Source organism: Chiloscyllium plagiosum, unplaced genomic scaffold, assembly GCF_037043375.1.
Source record: "Chiloscyllium plagiosum isolate Xiang-an unplaced genomic scaffold, Cpla_swu_hap1 HiC_scaffold_9, whole genome shotgun sequence".
Classification (NCBI taxonomy): domain Eukaryota; kingdom Metazoa; phylum Chordata; class Chondrichthyes; order Orectolobiformes; family Hemiscylliidae; genus Chiloscyllium; species Chiloscyllium plagiosum.
This window is the reverse complement of record NW_028270147.1, coordinates 96,823,870-96,848,732: the sequence shown is the minus strand read 5'-3', so window position 1 is coordinate 96,848,732 and position 24,863 is coordinate 96,823,870. Positions and strand designations below refer to the sequence as shown.

The 24,863-nt window shown below is 45.8% G+C and overlaps 1 protein-coding gene and 1 gene segment (V, D, J or C); one reads left to right on the top strand and one right to left on the bottom strand.

The window, feature by feature from the left end:
* Positions 1 to 1,204: 1,204 nt before the first annotated feature.
* LOC122546778 (immunoglobulin kappa constant-like) lies at positions 1,205 to 14,556 on the top strand. The segment is given in 4 exon segments: positions 1,205 to 1,454; positions 1,641 to 1,964; positions 3,508 to 3,611; positions 12,926 to 14,556. Coding segments are annotated over 2 exon segments (432 nt in total).
* A 5,586-nt stretch (positions 14,557 to 20,142) lies between these two features.
* Positions 20,143 to 24,863, bottom strand: part of LOC122554620 (2-5A-dependent ribonuclease-like) — a 50,211-nt gene continuing 45,490 nt past the window's right edge. For all 5 annotated transcript variants that reach the window (XM_087990931.1, XM_043699936.2, XM_043699937.2 and 2 more), the window contains exon 7: positions 20,143 to 21,346. In XM_087990931.1, coding sequence (XP_087847057.1) covers positions 21,226 to 21,346 — 121 coding nt within the window. In that variant the 3' untranslated portion in view covers positions 20,143 to 21,225. The remainder of the gene's footprint in view (positions 21,347 to 24,863) is intronic.

The window sequence follows — 24,863 nt, the reverse complement described above, 5'->3', positions numbered from 1 at the left end:
TATGGGATGGCGTTTTTACAGGGGGCAGGGTGGGAGGAGGTGTAATCAAGGTAGCTGTGGGAGTCGGTCGGTTAATAGGAAATGTCCGTGTTGAGTCGGTCGCCCGAGATAGAAATGGAGAGGTCTAGGAAGGGGAGGGAGGAGTCTGAGATGGTCCAGGTAAATTTGAGGTCTGGGTGGAAGGTGTTGGTAAAGTGGATGAACTGTTCAATCTCCTCGTGGGAGCAAGAGGTAGCACCAATACAATCATCGATGTATTGGAGGAAAAGATGGGGCGTGGTGCCAGTGTAGCTGCGGAAGATGGACTGTTCCACATATCCTACGAAGAGGCAGGCATAGCTGGGGCCCATACGGGTGCCCATGGCTTCTCTTTTGGTTTGGAGGAAGTGGGAGGATTGGAAAGAGAAGTTGTTCAGAGTGAGGACCAGTTCAGTCAGTCGAAGGAGGGTGTCAGTGGAAGGGTACTGGTTGGTACGGCGGGAAAGGAAGAAGCTGAGGGCTTTGAGTCCTTCGTGATGGGGGATGGAGATGTGCAGGGACTGAATGTCCATGGTGAAGATAAGGCGTTGGGGGCCGGGAAAGCGAAAATCATGGAGGAGGTGGAGGGCGTGGGTGGTGTCCCAAACGTAAGTGGGGAGTTCTTGGATTAAGGGGTGCAGGACCGTGTCGAGGTATGCAGAGATGAGTTCGGGGGGGCAGGAGCAGGCTGAGACAATGGGTCAGCCGGGGCAGTCAGGTTTGTGGATTTTGGGCAGGAGGTAGAAACGGGTGGTGCGGGGTTGTGGGACTATGAGGTTGGAGGCGGTGGATGGGAGATCCCCTGAGGTGATGAGGTTATGGATGGTCTGGGAAATTATGGTTTGGTGGTGGGGGGTGGGGTCATGGTCAAGGGGGCAGTAGGAGGAGGTGTCCACGAGCTGGCGTTTAGCCTCAGCAATGTAAAGATCGGTGCGACAAACTACCACTGCGCTCCTTTGTCTGCTGGTTTGATAGTGAGGTTGGGGTTGGAGTGGAGGGAGTGGAGGGCTGCACATTGCAAGCGTGAAGAGGTTGGAATGGGTGAGAGGGGTGGACAGGTTGAGGCGGTTAATGTCGCGGCAGCAGTTGGCTATGAAGAGATCGAGGGCAGGTTAGAGGCCAGCACGGGGTGTCCAGGTGGATGGGGTGTGTTGGAGACGGGCGAAGGGGTCATCAGAGGGTGGGCGAGAATCTTGGTTGAAGAAATAGGCGCGGAGGTGAAGGCGGCAGAAGAATTGTTCGATGTCTCGTCCATGTCTCTCTGCCTGATGCCATTTACATACTGAGGAACACCCAGTCAGACTCTCACAGGCTGCAGCTTTATAAAGCAGAGCCCAGTGAAGGGAGAGTTTATCAGGAACCAGGCACAGGGACAGGAGCACACACTATGATTTCACACATCCAGCTGATCTGGCCCCTGGCATTCTGTGTCGCAGGTACAAATCTCTCTCCTTCCACCTTGAATCTTTAGCTGCTCTCCATTTCACTCCAATTCCACTGACTTGTGATTGAAGGGAAAATGCTGAAACCAGAGGAATGCTCAGTGTCTCCAACAATCTCTCATTTGACAGGCTCTTTCTGTGACAGTTCTGACTTCACTGTGTTTCTCTCTGACCCCTCAGGTATCAGTGGGGACATCATCATGGCCCAGTCTCCCCCGGTGTTGTCAGTGGGACTGGGCCAGACTGTAACCATCACCTGTACGGCCAGTCAATCTGTTAGCAAGTGGGTTAGCTGGTTCCAGCAACGAGAAGGTCAGAAACCCTCTCTCCTGATCTACAATGCAGCAACTCGATTCACAGGAGTCTCCGAGCGATTCACCGGCAGTGGATCAGGGACCAGTTTCACCCTGACAATCAGCAACGTTCAGAATGAGGATGTCGCTGACTATTACTGTCAACAAGGTTACAGCCTTACGTTCGGTTAAGGAACCAAGCTCAGACTGAGTAAGTAAACCTCAATGCTCCGTTATTAACCCTGTCAATACTAAAACACAATTTCTAAAACACAAATGCTGAATTGTTGAAGGTGTTAGTGAGAAGCTGCAGTGAATGAAATGGTTGATTGAGGAGCACTGTGTCTAACAGGGTGTCCAGCTGTATTTCTTTAGTTCCATTGCCCCCTTTAAGCAGCAAGATATAAGTCAGTCAGTTTTACTCACCGTGTGGAGGAGCTCTGTCCATTTGCAGCCTGTGGTCCCATTCCTGCAGCATGGAGTGAAATCAGTGAGTAGCCTCCTGCCAGTCTCAGTGTGACGGACACGGGCAGAGTTTGATGTGAGCTTTGGCTCCCTGTCCCAGTCTCTGATCTCACTGACCTCAGCAGCAGCAGCAGCAGCACAGTGAGACACTGAGCTCCCACCTCCCCCAGCTTTAACTCTGCTCAATCACACAATCACAGAATTGTTACAGTGCACACGGAGGCCATTCTGCTCATCCTGTCTGTACTGGCTCTCTGAATGAGCAATTCACTGAGTTCCTCCTGCCTTCTCCCTGTCACCCTGCACATTGTTCCTTTTCAAATAATAGTCTCATTCCCTTCGGAATGTTTCAATTGAAGCTGCCTCCACCACACTCTCAGGCAGTGCATTCCACACCTTAACCACTCACTGGCTGAAAATGTTGTTCCCCATCTCACTTTTGTTACTTTTCCCAATTACTTTCAATCTGTGGTCTCTCAGTCTCAATCCTTTCTCAATCGGGAACATTTTCTCCCTATTTACTCTGTCCAGGCCCCTCCTGGTTTTGAATTCCTCGAACAAATCTCCTCTCAGCCTTCTCCAAAGAAGACAGTCCCAAATTCTCCAATTAATCTTCATAACTGATGTTCCTCATCCCTGAAATGATCTTTGGGAATATGTTTTGCCATCGCTACAAAACATTCACCTCCTTCTTGAATTATTCACATTATCCTCATGATTTTACAAACCTCTGTAAGGTCACTCCTCAGACTCTTAAGCTTCAGGGTAAAAAGTCTCAGCTTTTCCACCCTCTCATTGTCATGGAGTCTACAGCGTGGAAATAGACCTTTTAGTCCAACTTGTCCATGCTAACCAGATATCCTAAATGACCTCATCCCATTTGCCAGTATTTGCCTTCCATCCCTCTAAACCCTTCCTATCCATGTACCCATCCCAATATGTTTTAAATGCTATAATTGTATCTGTCTCCAACACTTTCTCTGGCAGCTCGATCCATACACATACCACCCTCTGTGTGACAAGTTACCCTTCAGGTCCCTTTTGAATCTTTTGCCTCTCACCTTTAACCTATGCCATCTTGTTTTGGACTCCCTTTCCCAAAGAAAAGCCCTTGGATATACATCCTGTCCATGCCCCTCATGATTTTATGAACATCTATAAGGTCACCCCGAGGCCTTAGATGCTGCAGGAAAAATAGTCCCAACAGCTCAAACCCCCCAATTTTTGACCACATCCTTGTAAATCTTTTCCGCTGCTTTTTAAGTTTAACAACATCCTTCCTATTGCAGGATGATCAGAATTGTTCACATTATTCCCAAATGGCCTCACCAATCTCCTGTACAGCTGCAACATGATACCCCGATTCTTATACTCAACGCAGTGACCGATAAAGGTAAGCATACCCAACACCTTCTTCATCGCCCTGTCTACCTGCAACTCCAATTTCACGGAATAATGTACCTGCACCTGCCCCTGCCCCTGCCCCTCCCCCTGCACCCTGAGGTCTCTTTGTTCAGCAACACTCCACAGGGCCTACCATTAACTGTATAACTCCTGCCCTGGTTTGTCTTTCCAAAATGCAACACCTCACATTTATCTAAACTGAACTCCATTTGCCACACCTCTGCCCATTGCCCCATGTGATCAAGGTCCCACTGTATCCCGAGATCATCTCCTTCACTATCCACTGTCCCACCAGTTTTGGTGCCATTTACAAACTCGCCATAATTCCTATATTCACATCCAAATCATTTAGTTAAATGATTAAAAGCAGTAGATCCAGCACTATTCCTTGTGGCACTCAGTTATTCACAGATCTCCAGTCTGAAAAGCAACCCTTAATCCCACTCTCTGTCTCCTATCTTCAAGCCAATTTTTTATCCAAATGGATAGCTCCCCCAGGATCCCATGTGATCTAACCATACAAACCAGTCTGTCATGTGGAACCTTGTCAAACACTTTACTGAAGTCCATATTGAAAATGTCTACTGTTCTGTCTTCATCAATCTTCTTTGTCACCTCCTCAATCGAAGTATGGAGACACAATTTCCCATGTACAAAACCACATTGATTATCTAAATGGATATAAATCCTGTCCCTCAGAATCCACTCCAACATCTTACCCAGCACTGACATCAGGCTCACTGCTCTATAGTTCCCTGGCTTTTCCTTACAACCTTTCTTCAATAATGGCATAACATTAGCCATCCTCTCTGGTTCTCCAGCACCTTACCTATAGCTGTTGACGATAAACGTATCTCAGCAAGGGGCCCAGCAATCTCTTCCCGAGTTTCCCACAATGTTCTGGGACACATCTGATCAGGTCCTAGGGATTTATCTACCTTTATATGTTTTAAGACCTTTAGCATCTCCTCATTTGTATTGTGGACTTTTTCAAAACATCACTATTTTTCCAAATTCCCTCGCTTTCATGCCCTTCTCCCCAATAAATACTGACCTGAAATATTTGTTTGGGATCTCACCCATCTCCTGTGTCTTACCAAAATACAGCACTCACATTTATCTGAATTAAACTCCATCTGCCATTCCTCAGCCCACTGGCCCAGTTGGTCAAGATCCCATTGTACTGTTCACTGGCCATGGTGCCACCTGAAAATTCACCTGAACACAGTCTCGCAGTTCTGGCCCTTTTCTGCTACTACCCCAGTCTATGATCAGAAATTAAAGACCCCCCCCCACCCCCCATTTATAATGACTCTATCATATTTGCAGGTCTCTGTAAATTGCTTGCATTTGTATTCCTCCACATCGTTTCCACTTATTGACTGTTCTGAGGATTCCGTGGTCCTTGGTGTTCCTCTCTGATATTCTCACCTGGTTCCCACAGCCCTGCCAAGTTAGGTTAAACCCTCTCCAATAGCACTCATATGTCACCTCAAAGGAACTCAGTCCCAGCTCTGTTCAGGAGCTACACTGTCTGGTCTGTCCAAGTCCCATCTCCCCCAGACCCAGTCCTAAAGTCCCAAGAATCTAAAGCTCTCCCTACTGGACCCTCTTTCCAGCTCCATATTCACCTGTGTTATCCTCCTGTACGTATTCTCACTAGCATGGGATACTGGGTGTAATCTGGAGATTCCTACCTTTTAGTTCTTGCTTTTAATTCCTTCCCGAGCTCCTTAAATTCTGACTGCAGGCCCACATCCCTTTTCTCCATCTGTCACTGGGACCGATGTGGATCACGACTGTTGACTGATCCCCCTCTCCCCTCAGGATGCTCTGCAGCTGTTCAGTGACCCTGGCACCAGGGAGACAACATCCTGGATTCCCATCTGTAGCTACAGAAACACCTATCGATAGCCCTCACTCTTGAATATTCTCTCACTATTGCTCTTCCAGTCTTCCTTGTGTCCCCCTGTACAGCTGAGCCCCCCATGGTGCCTGGAACTTGGCTCTGGCTGCACTCCCCACATGAACCATCATTCTCATCAGGATTCTGAATTGAATCCTGGTTGGAGAGTGGAATGCACTCAGATGATTCCTGTACTAGCTGCCTGATCCTTTTGGACTGTCTGCTGCTCCCCCATTCCCTCTCTCCCTGCATACTCTGAAACTGCAGAGTGACCACATCTAGAAACGTGCTCTCCATGGAGCTCTCAGCCTCACGGACGCTCCACACTGACACCAGCTGCTGCTCAAGCTCCGAAACCTGGAGCTCCAACTACTGTCACTGACCACACTTCCTGTACTTCATGGTATTCCAGGAGCTGGGAAGCATTCTGAAGTTCCCACATGGATGCACACTCTCTTCACTCGTTGGTTACCTCTTGGCAAAGTTCTGATGACAAACAGCTCTAGCAGGGCTCACAGTCCAGTGGGTTCAGTGTTCCAGGGGTTTGGGGAAACTCTCCAGAAGACTTTAAGAAACAGGAGCAGAAATCAGCCATTCAGCCCATGGAATCTGCTCTGCCATTTGATCTTGGCAGATATGCTTCTCACCCCCATTCTCCTGCCTACTCCTCAGGAACCTTCCATCCCCTTAACAATCATGAACCTATCTATCTCTGTCTTAAATACACTCAGTGACTTGGCCTCCACTGCCCTCTGTAACAATGAGTTCCACAGATTCCCCACCCTCTGGCTGAAGAAATTCCTCCTCATCTCAGCTCCAAAGGGTCGGCCCTTCATTCTGAGGCTGTGCCCTGGTTACCGAGTCTCTCCAGTTTTTGGAAACATCTTCTCTGCATCCACTCTATCCAGGCCTAACAGTATTCTGCAAATTTCAATAAGGTCCCTCCTCATCCTTCTAAACTCCATCGAGTACAGACCCAGAGTCCGCAACCACACTTCATATGACAAGCCCTTCATCCCCAGGATCATTCTTGTAAACCCCTTCAATGCCAGCACATTGTTTCTTAGAATATGGGTCCCAAAACTGCTCACAATATTCCAATTGCGATCTGACCAGAGCCTTACACAGCCTCAGCAGTACATCTCTGCCCTTGTATTCTAGCCCTATTGAAATGAGTGCTATCATTTCATTTGCCTTCCCAAGCACAAACTGGACCTGCCTGTTAACCTTCAGAAAAACCTGAATGAGGTTTGTGCTTTAGATTTCCAAAGGCTTTCCTCATTTTGAAAACAGTTTTTGCATCTCTTCTTCCTCCCACAGTGCATAACCTCACATTGTAACACATTGTATTCTATCTGCCACTTCTTTGCCCACTCTCCGAGCCTATCTGGGACCTTTTGCAGCCTTCCCACTTCCTCTGTCCCTCCACCTATCTCATGCCATCTGCAAACTTAGCAACAATGTCTTCACTTCCTTCATCCAGATTGTTAATGTATAACGTGATTAGTTATGGTCCCAACACTGACACCTGCAGAACTCCACTGGTCACCAGCTGCCATTGCTCCTCACTCACTGCTTTATGCCAACCTGTCCGTCCCCAGTCCATGCCAGTACCTCACCCCTAACACTATGGGCTCTTACCTCATGTCAAAAGTCTTCTGGAAATCCAAATAGATTAATTCCTCAGACTCTCCTTTGTCTGACTGGCTCATTGCCTCCTCAACGAATTCTAACACATTTGCCAGGCATGCCCTCCCCTTGATGAAGCTGTGTTGACTCAACCCTATTTTACCATTGCACTTCCAAATCCTCTGCAATTTCACCCTTAAATTGAAGTCTAAAACCTTGCCAACAACTGAGCCCAGACTAACTAGCCAATAATTTCCCATCTTCTACCTCCCTCCCTTCTTAAACAGGGCTGTTATGTGAGCCACTGTCCAGTGCCTTGCCTCCATCAAATCCCTCCCCACACCACCTTTACCCCCCGACTCCATTGATTCCTGAAAGATCATCACCAATGCCTCCACAATCTCCTCAGCGATCTCCTTCAGAACACACTGGTGTAGTTCATCCAGTCTGGGTGAGTTATCCACGTTCAGACCTCCCAGCTTCCCCAGTGCCTCCTCCTTAGTGATGGCCACTACATGCCCCCCTGCCCCCTGACAGTCTTGAAGTACTGGTATGCTGCTGGTGTTTTCCATGGTGCAGAATGATGCAAAATATCGATTTCTTCATTTCCTATTATTCTTTCTCCAGCATCATTTTCCAGTGATCCAATGTCTATTTTGCCTCCCTCTTCCTTTTTATATATCTGATAAACTTCTTGCAATTTTCTTTTATATTACTGGGTAGCTTAACCTCCACATTTCACCTTCCCCACTCTTAATGCTTTCTTAGTTATCCTCTCCAGGTTTTTAAAAACTTCCTAATCCTCTGGCTTCCCACTATTCTCCACCACATTGTATGCCTTTTCCTTTTGCTTTTATGCTGTCCTTGACCTCCCCCATCAGCCATGGTTGCCTTGTCCTCCCCTTAGTATGTTTCTTCTTTTTTGGGATGAGTTCCTGCTCTGCTTCCTGAATTACCCCCAGAAACTCTGCTGTTTGCTGCCCTACCATCTTACCTGCTGGCTCCCCTTCCAATCAACTCTGGCCAGCTCCTTCCTCATGTCTTTGTCTCATACCTTCCTCATACCTTTACTCAGTTGAAATGCTGTTCCATCTGATTGCAGCTTCTCCCTCTCAAACTACAGGGGGAATTCGATCATATTATGGTCCCTTATCCAGGGATATTTTCACCTTCAGCTCACTAATCAAGTTTGTCTCAATACACATCACTGAATCCAGAACTGCCTGTTCCATAGTGGCTCAACCACAAGCTGCTCCAAAAACCACCTTGTAGACATTCCATGAAATTTCCTTGAGAAGCGCTACCCAGTCCACCTATCCATTGAAGTCTGCCCTGACATTTTGTATCTGGCTTTTCTGTCTCCTGATTGATTTCCTTCCCCACACCCTGATTACTGCTTGGAGACCTGGACATAACTTGCACCAGATTCTTTATTTCTTGCGGTTCCTCAACTCTACCCACAAAAAATTCTACACTTTCTGACTCTATATCACTTCTTGCTATTGATTTGATTTCATTTCTTACTAACAAGGCAACTCTTGCCCCTCTGCCCATCTGTCTGTCCTTTTGATGGGACATGTATCCTTGGATATTTAGTTTCCAGCCTGGATCCCCTTACAGCCATGTCTCTGTAATACCCACAACATTGTACCTGCCAGTTTCAATCTGCACTACAAGCTCATTGTGTATACTGTGTGTATTTAAGTACAACTCCCTCAGTCCTGCATTGACTGCCCTCCTTCCCATCATTGTCCCCTTATCTGCTGTGCGTGACATTTGATTTCTGATCCTTTCCATGCTCTCAGTCCTATTACATCTTCTAGAAACCTGAATAACCTCTCCTGAACCCTCCTCCACTTTAACTAGTTTAAATTCCTTGAAACTCAATTTATCTCATAATTTGGCATCACTTTGTCTCCCTTACTCGGAATTATTCATGCATTTAGATACAAAGTCTTTCAGTTTGATCTATTATTGATGTTCCCTGCACTCTTATGGTTCCTTTGATATTCAAAAATTTTGACCCTTCCCTTTATTTTCTGGTCACAATCAATCCCATCACTAACCAGCAATCCTACCTTCTCCTTTACTTTCCATTTTCTCATTTTCCATCCAACTGAACCAAATTCCTTTCTCTTTGGGTTGAGTTCAGGACAATATTTATCCATGAACCAACAGCATGAAGAATACTCTTTGATCTCATTGCTTCTAGTGGGATCTTGCTGTGTAGAAATTGGCTGCCCCATTCTTGACATTGCAACAGTGATTGGTTTTCAAACAAATTGTAAATGTCTTTGGGAGAGCCTGAGATGTTAGGGGTTCAATTGAAATACAATTACAGTTATGAAGATGTACAGCACAGAAACAGACCCTTCAGTCCAACTCATCCATCCTGACCAGATACCCTAAATTAATCTAGTCCCATTTGCCAGCATTAGGCCTATGTCCCTCTCAACCCTTCCTATTCATCATATATCCATCCAGATGGCTTTTTAAATATTGTAATCATACCAGCCCCCACCACTTCCTCTGGCAGCTCATTCCAAAAATGTAACACCCTCTGCATGGAAACATTACACCTTAGGTCTCTTTTAAATCTTTCCCCTGTCACCTTCAACCTATGCCCTCTAGTTCTGGACTCCCCCACTCTGAAGAAAAGATCTTCTCTATTCACCGTATCTACACCCCTCATGATTTTATAAACCACTATGTGGTCACCTCTCAGCCTCCAACAATCCAAGGAAAATAGCCTCAGCCTATTCAGCCTCTCCTGATAGCTCAAACCCTTATAAATCTTTTCTGGATCATTTTAAGCTTCACAACATTTTCCCTACAGCAGGGAGACCAGAATTGCACACAGTATTCCAAAAGTGCCCTAAACAATGTCCTGTACAGCTGCAACAGCTCCCAACTCCAATACCCAATGCACTGACCAATAAAGGAAAGCAAACCAAATGCCTTCTTCACCCCCCCCCCCCCCCCCCCCCACCTACCTGCAACTCCACTTTCAGGGAACTATTCTTCTTTTTGGTTGAACTGGGAGTCTTTCAGTTGTGAAAGATGCCATTCTGTGGCACTATTGGATGAAGAGCAGACAGTTCCCTCTGGTGTACTGGTCAATATTTATACACCAATCAAAATCAATAAAAATCTATTTCTCTGCTAATGATCATATTGTGTTTGGGATCCCGCTGTGCACAGTCTGCTGGAAAGAGCCATTGGGACATCCTGATTTCCAGATGCTACACAAATGCAGATCTTTCTTTAAGGTTGGAGTCTCCTGATCCTGACCCTCACCCATTGTCTGCGCACTCTCACCTTCCAGGAGTCATGGGATCATTAGGAGCAGTGACCCTGTCTGACCCCAGGACACTGAGACTCTTTGCAGCCTCACCCCTGACTTCAGCCCAGTGGTGTGCAGCAAGGTTTGAAATGTATTCTAGAACCTTCTACGCAGACACCCAATGTGACTCCTTCCCGAAATGTTTGGATCCAAGTCTGCTCCAATGTCCTCAGATAAAGTTATCCTGATCTGTGGGTGATCGGAGGTTTGTTAAAGAGATATCGAGCTCCATCCCACTTTCCAGCTCTTGCTCCATAGTTCTGGAGGTTTCGATGTTTCAAGTGAACATCCAAGTGTTTTTTCAATGTGATGAGGATTTCTGCCTCTCCCACCCTTTCAGCTAGTGAGGTCCTGATCCCACCAGCCTCTGGGTGAAAACAATTACTCCTCAACTCCCCTCTAACCCTGCCCCCAATTCATTTCAATCTCTCCCCATGGTTATTGCCCTCTGTGCTGATGGAAATCAGTCCTTCCTACCCACTCGATCCACACCCCTCATCATTTTACACACCTCGATCAAATCTCCCCTCAGCCTCCTCTGTTCCAAAGAATACAGTCCCAGCCAAACCAATCATTGCTCAAAACTAAAACTCCCCATTCCTGACAAAATCCTCCTCTGTCCCCATCTCTAGTGGGATCACATCCTTCCTGTAATGTGGTGACCAGAGCCGTACACTGTTCTCTCACTGTGCTCTAACTGGGGTTTTGTACTGTTCCAGAATAAACAAACTCCTTGATTTCACTCTCAAACAAAAATGAGATGAGGGAGGTGATGGTCTAATGGTGTTATTGCTGAGCTGTTAATCCACAGATCCAGATTAATGTTCTGGGGACCAGGGTTAGAATCTTGCCACAGCAGATGGAGGAATTTGAATTCAATAAAAGAAATCTGCAATTAAGAGTCTAATAATGACCATGAAACAATTGTTGATTGTCAGGAAAAAGCCGTCTGATTCCTTAATGTCCTTTAGGGAAGGAAACTGCCATCCTTACCATGTGACTCCAGACCCACAGCAATGTGGTTGACTCTAAACTGCCCTCTGGGTAATTAGGGATGGGCAATAAATGCTGCCGATCCAGCAATGACCTCATTCCATCAGGGGAAAAAAGAACAACAGTTTATCCCATGTGTCTTCTTAACCACCTTACTGACCCGCATTCATTAATCACCATGGCCACATCTTCCACCTCCACACACATGTGACTTCCAGCTTCAAATTGATGAGAGACATTCCTTCATTGTCTGAGAAACAGATAGAAACATCAAACATAGGAGCAGCAGTAGACCATTCGGCCCTTCAAGCCTGCTCCACCATTCAATATGATCATGGCTGATCACCCAACACAGTTTCCTGTTCCAGCTTTCTCCCCACATTCTTTGGTCCCTTTAATCCTAAGAACTATACCTAATTCCTTCTTGAACACATACCGCATCTAATTCCCTCATGCTGGTAAATTGATGAGAATTATTGAGTTGTTTTTTGACACAATGATCCATTGGGCCTTTTGGGTCTCTCTGACTCTATGACTGTATTATTATATATTATGAATAACTGGGTAGCAAGGACTGACCCCTGTGGTACCCCAACTGTTGACTACCTGCCATTCAGCAAAAGACTCGTTCTTCCTGTCCTGTCTGCCAACCAGTTCCCAATCTATGTCAGTACATGACCCCAATCCTCTTGTTTGTTGGGATTACCCTGATTCACTTGGACATATTTCATCCTGTCAGCTCTTTGCTTTACTCAGATCCTGTTTAATTTCATCCATGCATCCTCTATTCTCTCAGCTTTCTGCAGGTTTGAACTCCAGATAACCAACATCACCTTCCCTGTTTGGTCTTCCTTACTCTGGCTGCCTTTTGGCATCCCAGGCTGAGAGTCTAGATTTGGGAGTCCCACCCTTACTCCTTGTGGGAACAGATTCTGAACGATCTCTGTCTCATCCTTTGAGGGCTTCCACTGCCCTGACACTGATTTCCCATCATGTCGCTGGTCCAGTCCACTTTTACCAAAGCACCGCACAGTTTAGTAAAATGGTTCATTCCCAAATGAAAACTTTTACACTTGACACATTGTTCTCCATTTCCATCCCTCCTCTCAATCTCACTGAGTTCTGATCACTGTCACTGAAATGCTCCCCCATTGATAGCCCTTCCAGCTGCCCACATTCATTCCCTAAATGATGGTCCAAAACTGTCCCTTCTCTTTCACCATCACCTTCTCAGGCGCAATTAGGGATGGGCACTAAATGCTGGCTCTGCCAGTGACACTCACATCCCAAGAAGCAATTTGAACAATGTCTGTTCTTTTGTCAGGTTTGTTAGGTGTTGGATACAAATGTTCAAACATTTTCCCAGTGAATATTCTGAGAGTTGATATACCTTCAAATGGCAGGGATTAAAATTGTTTCTCTTGTCTTTCAGGCCGTGAGAACTCTCAGCCCAAGCTGACCCTGCTGCCCCCCTGCCCGGAGCAGGTCAATGCCAAGGGCACTGCCACCCTGGTGTGCCTTGCCAATCACTTCTATCCTGATGAGCTGGAGGTGCAGTGGAAGAAGGATGGTGCAGCCATTTCGGACGGGGTTCAGACCAGCAACTACCTGCGAGCTTCGGACAGCACCTACAGTGTCAGCAGCCTACTGACCCTCTCTGGGTCTGACTGGGAGTCCAACGCTCGCTTCTCCTGTGCCCTCACCCACGTGACCCTCTCCTCTCCCCTCAGCAAGAGCATCAGGAGATCAGAATGTGTGTAGAGTGTGTAAGACAGTCCACAGAGGAGATACAACTTTAAATAGAACAGGGCTGAGCTGGCAGGACAAAGGTCATTGTCAGAACTGAATTTCAACTCTCTTCCTTCTCAGGACTACTCGGAAAAACTTCTGAAGTTCAGGAGTTAAGGCAGTTCATTGGAACAGTGTAGAGAGAGCTTTATCCTGTGTGAAACCTCATGCTGGCCTTGTCCTGGGAGTGTTTGATGGGTCACGGTTAACTTGTGATGCCAAATAAAATCTTTCGAAGATGCTGAAGACTGTCAGCTGTACAAAACAATGTGAACCTCAGAAATCCCTGCTTCAGTAAACCAGATCTCCTTCCTGTTCAGTTGCCAGTTCCAATTTAAGGTTTTTATCACTGTTTCAAGGGACAGGATTTTCATATTATTGAGAAAATCTCCACAAGTGTTTTCCTCAAGCTCCATTGTGGCTGTGAATTTGAGCCACTTCCTCTGAATGGGCTGTTAATTTTAGTGTTTATTCTCCCAATTTCAATGAAAACGGAATAAAGATGAAGAAGATTCAGTCTCTATTTCTGTGTGATTTGGAAATGGACCCCTCCCTTCAGCTGATTGGATGCATTTCAGCATAGCATTGTCACAATTGGCTGTTTGGTCTGTCAATCAGTAAGACATCTGTTGTAGTATGGACTGACAGCTAATCATCAATCGTTTTCAAATGATCCCTTTGATATGGAAACTGTGGAGGTTACAAATTTCCAAAAGAACAAAAACTGAAAGCTGTTGCGACTCAGTAATTACAATCTGAGGCATTCCCTCTTCACTCTTTTGATCCAGGCAGAGTTGCTGGGACAATACTGTGCACTCTCTGCTGCATGCTGGATGTTACCTGTAATGATCTTAGGTCAGTCACTGAGAATGGAGGCTCTGTGTCTCTCTGAGTGGACAACGGTAACCCCATAAACTGGGATTAAAAAAGGTGCATTTGCTATCGTATAACAGGGCACCCACTCAGTAGGTGGGTTCTGCTGAAGCCACAGGTAAATAATAAGAGACTGGATGGTTAATAAAGGGAACTGTAAATAGGATAACTGTAAATTCGAGTAATTCAATCTGTTCTTTGTAATGTTAAGACATGCAATGTATATATCTATGAATGACATGACAAATTGTACAAGTACCAAAGATTTATTTCTATGAATAAAGTATATTTTGAAATAAAAAAAGTATTACATAATCCTGCCTGAGGTGTCATTCTGAGTGTTATTCAGAGACACCGACATGCACTGAGTAACATGTTCACACTCAGAGAGACACCTACAGGCAGCACTGAGTAACACGCTCACACTCAGAGAGACACCTACAGGCAGCACTGAGTAACACGCTCACACTCAGAGAGACACCTACAGGCAGCACTGAGTAACACGCTCACACTCAGAGAGACACCTACAGGCAGCACTGAGTAACACGCTCACACTCAGAGAGACACCTACAGGCAGCACTGAGTAACACGCTCACACTCAGAGAGACACCTACAGGCAGCACTGAGTAACACGCTCACACTCAGAGAGACACCTACAGGCAGCACTGAGTAACACGCTCACACTCAGAGAGACACCTACAGGCAGCATGGAGTGTGAGCATGTTACTCAGTGCTCGAGAGTATGGTGCTGGCCGAAAAGCACAGCAGGTCAAGCAGCAACTGAGGAGCAGGAGAATCGATGACTTCATCAGAAAAGTTCCTTCATCAGGAAGCCCGAAGCATTGATTTTGCTGCCGCTCGGATGCTGCCTGACCTGCTGTGCTTTTCCAGTACCACACTCTCAACTCTTAAGCTCCAGCATCTGCAGTCCTCACTTTCGCCTTGTTACTCAGTGCTGTCTAGCTCTCTGAGTGTGTATGTTACTTAATGTTGCCTGTAGATACCTTTCTGAGTGTGTGTTATTCTGTACTGCCTGTCAGTATCTCATTGAGTGTGAGTGTGTTACTCTGTGCTACGTGTAGTGTCTCTGAGGTATTTGTCTCTTCATGATGGATAGAGAATGGGCTTTGTAATGGGGATAGAAGATTTGGCTTTAATCTTCTCAAATCAGGAATGAAAAACAGTTCAGTCTGAGATGGTGCCTCAGTGAGATGGCCAAAGTTAAAAATCACACAACAGGTGTGTTATAGTCCAACAGGTTTCTTTGGAAGGACAAGCTTTCGGAGCGCTGCTCCTTCATCAGGCAGCTAGTGGACAGGATCATAGTTCACAGAATTTACAGTGAAATTGAGATGGCAACTGAGAAAGGTGAATACTGAGAGTGTGTTCTCAGTAACGGAGGGATTTCAGAGGCAGTGGGCACTGTGTTCCCTAATGTGCTCCCCAGTTACAAGGGGACTTTCTGGATCCAGGGTCATTGCAGTCGTGGCTGCCTACTCAACCAGTACTGGCTGGCCATAGTCATATTTCAATGGTCAATTAGCCCTAAACTAGGTGCAGCAATATTACCTGACTGGAAGGGGAAGCTGTATGAATGAGGGAGGTTGAATTCTTGCAGGTCCAAGAGGGATTGCAGTAGATTAATGAAGGGTACTACCACCATGAAGGTGTCACCTTCTCTCCCCCTGCCTCAGCTGTGGTGACCCTTGGGTTAAACTCACCACCAGTTGGCTCTGTCTGTAATGAGCAAATGGGACTATGTTCCTCTGGGATTAGATTAGATTAGGTTAGATTAGATTAGATTACCTACAGTGTGGAAACAGGCCTTTCAGCCCAACCAATCCTCCAAAGAGTAACCCACCCAGACCCACTTCCCTCTGACTAATGCACCTATCACTATGGGCATTTTAGCATGGCCAATTCACCTGACTTGCACATCTTTGGACTGTGGGAGGAAACCGGAGCACCCGGAGGAAACCCAGGCAGACACAGGGAGAATGTGCAAACTCCACACAGACAGTCGCCTGAGGCTGGAATCGAACCTGGCAACCTGGCGCTGTGAGGCAGCAGTGCTAGCAGGGATAATGACCACTTTCTTAAGTGATGGAGGGAAGGTCAACCTCTCCCAAAGGCAGCACGAGCTGGATCAAAGGGGCATCAAGAGTAAGCATGGGGAGATTGAGGGTGACAGAAGGAGGGGGTTGGTTGGCAGGTTGTTATTCAGGAAGAAAGGAAACACCCGAGTGGCCAGTGCTAAGCAGTGCCCTTCACATCAGAGTGCAATACTATGTGATCAAATAGTGAAGGGGAGGGCAGGGATTAAATCAAAATAGAGTTGGGACACTCCCCTTTTTTTCTGGTATCCTGTCACTAACTCACCCTTTATTACACATGGAGAGTCTTTGACACTGATCCAGCTCCCTCAGAGCCAACTCTCAGAGTGAACAGAACCCGTGACAGTCCTGCTTATCTTTTTTTTAACAGACCCACTGACATTCCTGTTTATTATTTTCTTCCCCCTTTTTACCCCCACACTACCGCCTAACTGCAGTAGTGCTTATTTTTTCCCCAGCCCCCATGATGTGTGTCTGCAGGTGTGAGATACAGTGAGAGACACAAGGTCCACGAATCTTTATTCAGTTTCCACCACCAGGAAGACAGGAAAACACCCGGGTGGCCAGTGACAAGCAGTGCCCTTCACATCAAAGGGCAATACTGTGTGATCAAACAGTGAAGGGCACAGCAGGAGTTAAATCAGAATAGAATCGGAGGGGGAAATAAAACATTCCATGCCTCGCAGTGCCCACCTCTACCTCCTGTGTATTTTCTCTTTTTTTTTCTTCTTTTGCCCTTACACTCCTTTTTTCTTTTTATCCCCACACTACCACCTAAGTGCAGTAGTGCTTATTTTTTCCCCAGCACCCATGGTGTGTGTGTGCAGGTGTGAGACAGTGAAAGACACAAAGTGCACGAATCTTTATTCAAATTCCACCACCAGGAAGAAAGGAAACACCCGAGTGGCCTGTGACAAGCAGTGCCCTTCACATCAAAGGGCAATGCTGTGTGATCAAACAGTGAAGGGGAGGGCAGGGATTAAATCAAAATAGAGTTGGAAACACTCCCCTTTTTTTTTTATTTTAATTATTTTTTTTATTTTAACCCCCACACTACCACCTAAGTGTGGTAGTGCTTATTTTATCCCCAGCACCCATGGTGTGTGTATGTGCAGGTGTGAGATACAGTGAAAGACACAAAGTGCAGGAATCTTTATTCAAATTCCACCACCAGGAAGATAGGAAAACACCCGGGTGGCCAGTGATAAAACACTCCCCTTTTTATTTTTCTCCTTTCTTTTTTTTTCTTTTTTTTTTTATCCTTTTTTTTATTTTTTTATTTTTTTTTATGCTCTGTTGATTTTTTTTCTTTTCTTTTTTTTGTGCGGTAGTGCTTATTTTATCCCCAGCACCCATGGTGTGTGTGCGCAGGTGTGAGACACAGTGAAAGACACAAAGTGCACGAATCTTTATTCAATTTCCACCACCAGGAAGATAGGAAAACACCCGGGTGGCCAGTGATAAAACACTCCCCTTTTTTTTTTTTTTCTCTTTAAATTTAACCCCCACACTACCACCTAAGTGCGGTAGTGCTTATTTTATCCCCAGCACCCATGGTGTTTGTGTGCAGGTGTGAGACACAGTGAAAGACACAAAGTGCACCAATCTTTTATTCAATTTCCACCACCAGGAAGATAGGAAAACACCCGGGTGGCCAGTGACAAACACTGCCCTTCACATCAAAGGGCAGTGCTGTGTGATCAAAACAGTGAAGGGGTGGGTAGGGACTAAATCAAAATAGAGTTGGAGGGAACACTCCCCTTTTTATCTGGCAGACGGGGATCCCTGATTGGACAAAGTTAACAGGCCCCATCAGCAAACTCATATTTTATCAGAAAGAATTAACACATATCAAACAAGGAGCGCAAGAGCTAAAGGACACTGAACAATATGAATCATTTGAAAGATTTCTTTACGAACATTGCAAATGAGATTTGGGAAAGAACATTTTTCACTCAGAGGGTGGTGGGAATCTGGAATGGACTGTCATAGAATCCCTACAGTGTGGAAACAGGCCATTTGGTGCAACAAGTCCCGACCAATCCTCCAAAGAGAAATTCACCAAGATCCATTCCCCTAGGCTATTTCCCCTGACTAATGCACCTAACTGACACATCCCTGAACAGTATGGACAATTTTAGCATGGCCAATTCACCTAACCTGCACATCTTTGGATTGTGGGAAGAAACTGGAGCACGCAGAGGAAACCCACACAGACACGGGGAGAACGTGCAAACTCCACACAGATAACCGGGGCTTGAATCGACCTGGGTCCCTAGTGCTGTGAGGCAGCTGTGCTAACCACTGAACCACCATGCCACCCATAAAAAAGCCCAAAGAATTGAGCTTTTGTTAAGTTCCACCAGCCTGACATGATACAAACTATAAACTCGCAACCCTCTATCAGGGAAGGTGGTGGAGGGTGGAAACCTTATAAACTTTGAATATCATAACATTCATGGATTTGGGACAACGGCAGGAAATTAGGATTAGAGTGCCTTCAGTGGTAGTTATGTTGCTGCAGACTCAATGGGCTAAAGGGCCTTTTCAGTGCTGTATCAATCTATGCTCCATGCTGAGAGGACAGTTCAGGTTAATGGTGACTAGGTTCAGCTGTCGAAGGTGGCAAATACATGATCACGGTCAGAGGAAATCGCTCAAGCTTCAGTGAAGGCCCAAATAGGTGCTTTGAAGAAGGGTCAAGGCTAATGGAGGCAAGGTCAATGGAAACTAAGTGAGAGCACAAGGTGCTGGCTGGCATCTCCAGAGGCATGCGGGGACAAGAGGGGAGTGTGTAGGGAGGGAGTGCAGTTTCACATGAAATGTGAGCTTTGCCAGCAGCAGCATGACCTTCAGCACCCGTCTGGTCACCACGCAAGGTCTTGCTCATGTCTATAGTACCATCTACAACACTGTCTGCACCCAGTATCTGCACCTTCTGTCTACACCACTGTCTGTACACACCGTCTGCACCCTCCGTTTACACCCCATGTTCACACCCATTGTCTACACCGCTGTCTGCACCTTCCATCTACTCCTCCTAACTTTCTGCTGTTGTAAGATTGCATCTAATGATTCCATTGAGATTACTTCAACAGAAGCCTGAATTTTAGAAGCAGCAATGATTGTCTTACAACCCTGACCTTCAAAGTCTGCGTTCCACAATGGGCTGATTAATATTAATTACTGAATGCCATTTGATTTCTGTGATGGCAGGACTGACGTATAAGGAGAGGTTGAGTTGGTGAGGATTGTGTTCACTGGAGTTTAGAAGAATGAAGGAAGGGAATCTTGGAGGAAGCTATAAAATTGGAACAGGACAAGACAAATTAGATGGAGGATGTTCCTGATTGTGGGGAAGTCCAGAACCAGGGCTCATAGTTTAAGGTTAAGGGATAAACTCTATAGGACAGAGATGAGGAAAAATGTTTTCACCCAGAGAGTGGTGAGCCTGTGGAATTCTGTCAGAAAGTGGTTGAGGCCAAAACATTACGTTTTCAAACAGGAGGTAGATATAGCCCTTGTGGCTAAAGAATCAAGGGATATGGGGTAGGGAGGGATTACAGTATTGTGTTCGATGCTCAGCCATGAACATAGATTTTTGATGACTGAAGGAATGAAACATTATCAGAGAATGTAGAGTTGAGGTTTAAATCAGATCCACCACGATCTTATTGAATGGGGAGCAGTTTCAATGGACTGAGTGGCCTACTTTTGTTCCCTGCCCATATGTTGCCTCATACACCTTTGCACGATCAGAGACTGTCGTTCATATTTTCTACCTGCAGATTAAGCTGCTTGTGCAATAGGCCTCATCTGTACAGTGTTTTCTCCAGCCTTTCACCAGGACAAGTTAAAGATAATGGTCCCATAATAAGTCCATTAACTTTGTAAGTTAGTTTATTTGAAGCAATAAAACACATTACAAGTCGTGAAGCAGACATTGCAGCAAGCAATAATGGGTGGCACAGAGGCTCAGTGGTTAGCACTGCTGCCTCACAGCGCCAGGGACCCAGGTTCGATTCCAGCCTTGGAAAACTGTCTGTTTGGAGTTTGCACATTCTCCCCGTGTCTGTGCGGGTTTCCTCTGGGTGCTCCAGTTTCTTCTCAAGTCCAAAGATGTGCAGATTAGGTGAATTGGCCAAACTAAATTGCCCATGTTCAGGGATGTGTGGGTTAGGTGCAGTAGTCAGGGAATATGTAGAGTGATGGGGTGGGTGAGTGGGTTGCTCTTCGGAGGGTCAGTGTGGCCTTGTTGGGCCATGTGGCCTGTTTCCACATTGTAGGGATTCTGTGAATTGATCTCGGTCTATGCAGTTTGCAGGCTCACAGATGACTAACTGCAATACTGTACATACATAGGGGTGGATTTTCTTCAAGGCAATGAACATCAAGGGGGGATAGTTACGTTCTCCCTTGATGGAGACAGTCATTGCCTGGCAGTTGTGTGGCAAAAATGTAACCTTGTTCATGTTCCAAGCCTACATCTCTGGCAGTAAAATGCTTTGGAACATCCTCAGGTGACAAAAAAGTGCTATACTTTTGGGGTGGCATGATGGCTCAGTGGTTGGCACTGCTGCCTCACAGCACCAGGGACCCGCCTCAGGCAGGTCTGTGTGGAGTCTGCACATTCTCACTGTGTGTGGGCTTCTCCTGGGTGCTCTGGTTTCCTCCCACAGTCCAAAGATCTGCAGACTCAATAAATTGGCCATGCTAAATTGCCCACAGTGTCCAGGGATGTGCAGGCTAGGTGGATTAGCCATTGAAAAATACAGGGATAGAATAGGGGGCTGGGTGGAAGGGCGGTGTGGATTTGATGGGCTGAATGGCCTACTTCCACACTATCGGGATTCGTGATACAAATGCAAGTTCCTTCTTTCCATTCTTGCCCTGAAGCATGTGGTTCTGTCTCATATCCACTCAAGAGATGGCAACCCTTTGAAGACAGGAGCAGCCTCTATTCTTTTGGAAAGTACTTCTTCCACTCTGTGTCCTTCACAGCCTTGTAGACAGCAACAATGAGATCGGGAAATAACCCAAAACTATAATCTTCTGGACTCTTCATTAAACTGTGGAACCTGAAAAGTACAATTAATGTCCAAGTCAATGAAGATATTTCTCAGCAATCACTAAATGCTGAGTTTTAGTACTCAGCAGGCCCAGGAGTCAAAATAACTGAGTAGATCATTGCTCTGAATTGCTTATAAATGTCACCTTCACATTTCTGGAGGCTTTGATCAGAAAGGTTGTTTACTCCTCTCCAATATACAGCTTAAAATCAGCTCCAATTCCCAACCATCCAGCTGAGAGCGGAGCCCTGTACAAACTGGAACCTGGTCAGTGGGAGCACTGTCACCTCTGTCTCAGAAGCTTTGTCTATTTAAACCAGAGAGTTAGTCAGAGAGTTATTCGGCACAGAACAGACCCTTCAGTTCAACTCATCCATGCCAAACAGATATCCTAAATTAATCTCATCCCATTTGCCAGGATTTGGCCTCTATGCCTCTAATCCCTTCCTATTCATATACCCATACAGATGTCTTTTAAATGCTGTAATTGTACCAGCCTCCACCACTTCCTCTGGCAGCTCATTCCATACACATGCCACCATCTGTGTGAAAAAGTTACTCCTTAGATCCCTTACGAATTCTTCCTCTCTCATGTTAAACCTGTGCCCTCTAGTTTTGGACTCACATACCCTGGGAAAGTTGTTGGCTATTCACCATATCTATGCCCCTCAGCCTCCAATGCTCCAGGGAAAATAGCCCCAGTCTATTCAGCCTCTCCCTATAGGTCAAACCCTCCAACTCCAGCAACATCCTTACAAATCTTTTTTGTCCCCTTTCAAGTTTAACAACATTGTTCTTAAAGCAGGAAGACCAGAACTGAGCCCTATATTCTCAAGGTGTCCTCAACAATGGCCACTTTGAGGGACAGCCAGTTCATGACATCCCAACTCCTATACTCAATGCACAGTCCAATAAAGGCAAGTGTATCAATCCCCAACTTCACTCCCCTGTTTACCCATGGCTTCGCTTTCAAGGAACTATGAACCTGCACTCCAAGATTTCGTTGCTCAGCAATACTCCCCAGGACCCTGCCCTGATTTATCTTACCAAATGCAACACCTTGCATTTATCTAAATTAACCTCTGTCTACCACTCCTCATCTATTGGCCCACCTTAATAAGCATTGATCTTACATTATAAACCTGAACGTGTGGAAGGCATTGGTGAGAGACACCTGCAGTACTGTGTCCAATTTTGGTCTGCTTATTTGAGGAAGGATGTGGTGGCACTGGAGGCTGTTCAGAGGATGTTCCCCAGACTGATTCCAGGGATGAAAGGGCTGTCCTACTATGGAGCAGTTAAATAGCTTGGGCTTGTCCTCACTGGAGTTCAAAAGAATGAGGAGGGATCTGATTGAGGGATAGAAAATGGGAAAGGGGATTGAGAAGGTGGATGTTGAATAGATGCTCCCCCTTGCAGGACAGTCTGGAACAAGAGGTAATCGATATAGAGTGAGAGGAGGTCGGTTCAAAACTGAGCTGAGGAGAAACTACATCTCCCAGAGGGTTGTGAATCTGTGAAAGTCAATGTCCCAGAGTGCAGTGGAGGCAGAATCAATCAACAGGTTCAAGAAAGATGTGTTTCTGATGGAAAGTGAGATAAAGAGCGATGGAGAGCAGTCAGGAGAGTGGAGTTGAGACCAGGATAAGATCAGCCATGGTCATGTTAAATGGCAGAGCGGGCTCGAAGGGCTGAATTGCCTCCTCCCTCTCCTAATTCCTATGTTGAGCACACAGTCAAGGCTGACACTGCAAAACTGAGGGAGCTGTTGTCTTTCAGGTGAGATACAAAACAGGGGTCCTGCCACAATATATCCAACTGTACTATCTCCCCCAGTGACAAGTGCTGGCATTTAAATTCAAATCACAAAGCAAGCCTCATTAATGGTGACCATGATAATGATCCCTGATTGCTGTCCAGCCTCAGCCTTACCCAATCTAGACTTCATGTGACTCCAGCCCCACAGCAACCAGGTTAACTCTTAGGTGCCTTCTGAGAGGCCACAGCAAGGCCAGCAGTTCAAGGGCAATTAGTCTTGGGTAACAAATACTGATCTATGCTAGTGACACCCACCTCCCAGAAAACAGAATGCAACAGAGATTGATGTCAGCCAAAATTGTCAGATCAGACTCTCAATGAGATGGGGAGATGCTTAAAGATGAATTCCGCTCAGTATGGAACAGGTCTCCACTTGTTCACACATCATCGCTGACAAAATAAGAGAGAGAAAACAGAAAAAAGGTGAGAACACTCGAATGTGGGAATATCAGTGAGAATTCAGGCAACTGAAGGAAGATATGAAGAACTGCAAAGGAAGACAAAAAGGAAGCAAGAGTTACAAAAAAGTGATTGAGAAAGAGACCTGCAAGGGGTCACAAGAATAACACAAATGTTTTACACGAAAATTAGAAAATCAAGGGGGCTCCAGTGCAATGTGAGCCCTTTAAAAACAAACTGGGAATTCTATGAATGAGACTAAGGGAATGGCCGATATGTACAATAATTAGTTGTGTCAGTCTTCACAGTCAAGGAGGTTAGTAATGAATGGAAGGCTGGAATTCACAAAACTTGATACATGCCAGAAAACAGCATTGGAAAGCAAGCAGCTCTAAAGGCTGACAGATCTTCAGGACCTCAGGGGTTTAAAGGAAGGGGGAGGGGGAAGAAGTTTCAGAAGCTTTTCCCATCAGGTTCCAAAGCAGCAACCATTCCTTTAATTTGGAAAATGTCTTTCTGTAACATCACGGGTTCAAAAAAGATGAGAGAGGGAACCAAGCAAATGATATACTGGTCAATCTAACATCTCTTTTGGGGGTTTCATTGGAATCTATAATTAACAGCCGAGAGAATGAACATGTAGAGAATTGGAAGTAGCCCACACAGATTTGTGATGGGTAGGTTCTGACTAACAAACCAAATTCATTAACCAAAATAGTTGATAGCACTTATATTCTTATCAACTTTCAGAAGTACTTGATAATTTTCCACAAAACAGTCTGCTGACCAAAGTTAAAACCCATGGGATTGAAGATGAATGTTTGACTTGGTTCGGAGGCTGGTTTAGTGACAGACAACAGAGAAAGAAAGTGATGAGTGGTGTTCCACAAGGATTCTGTGGTGAGGCCTTAACTACTTACTGTATGTATTAATGAGAATCATAGTTCCACATTGACACAAAGACTGATGGAATAGTAAGCAGTGCAGATGGTCTTTTTGTTTAAAACTCACTCCGAGCACATGGGTTTTGCTGTCTGGGCCAGCATTTATTACACACTCCCAGTTGCCCTTGAGAATTATAGAATCATTAGACAGTGCGGAAGCAGACCATTCAGCCCAACAAGTTCACACCAACCCACCGAAAAGCATCCCATCTGGACTGACCCCCTCCCTGTAATATTGCATTTCCCACCCAGTCTGCACATCCCTCGACACGACACACAATTTAGTTTGGCTGATCCACCTAATCTGCACATCTATGGACTGTGTGGAGGAAACCCACACAGACATGGGGAAAATGTGCAAACTC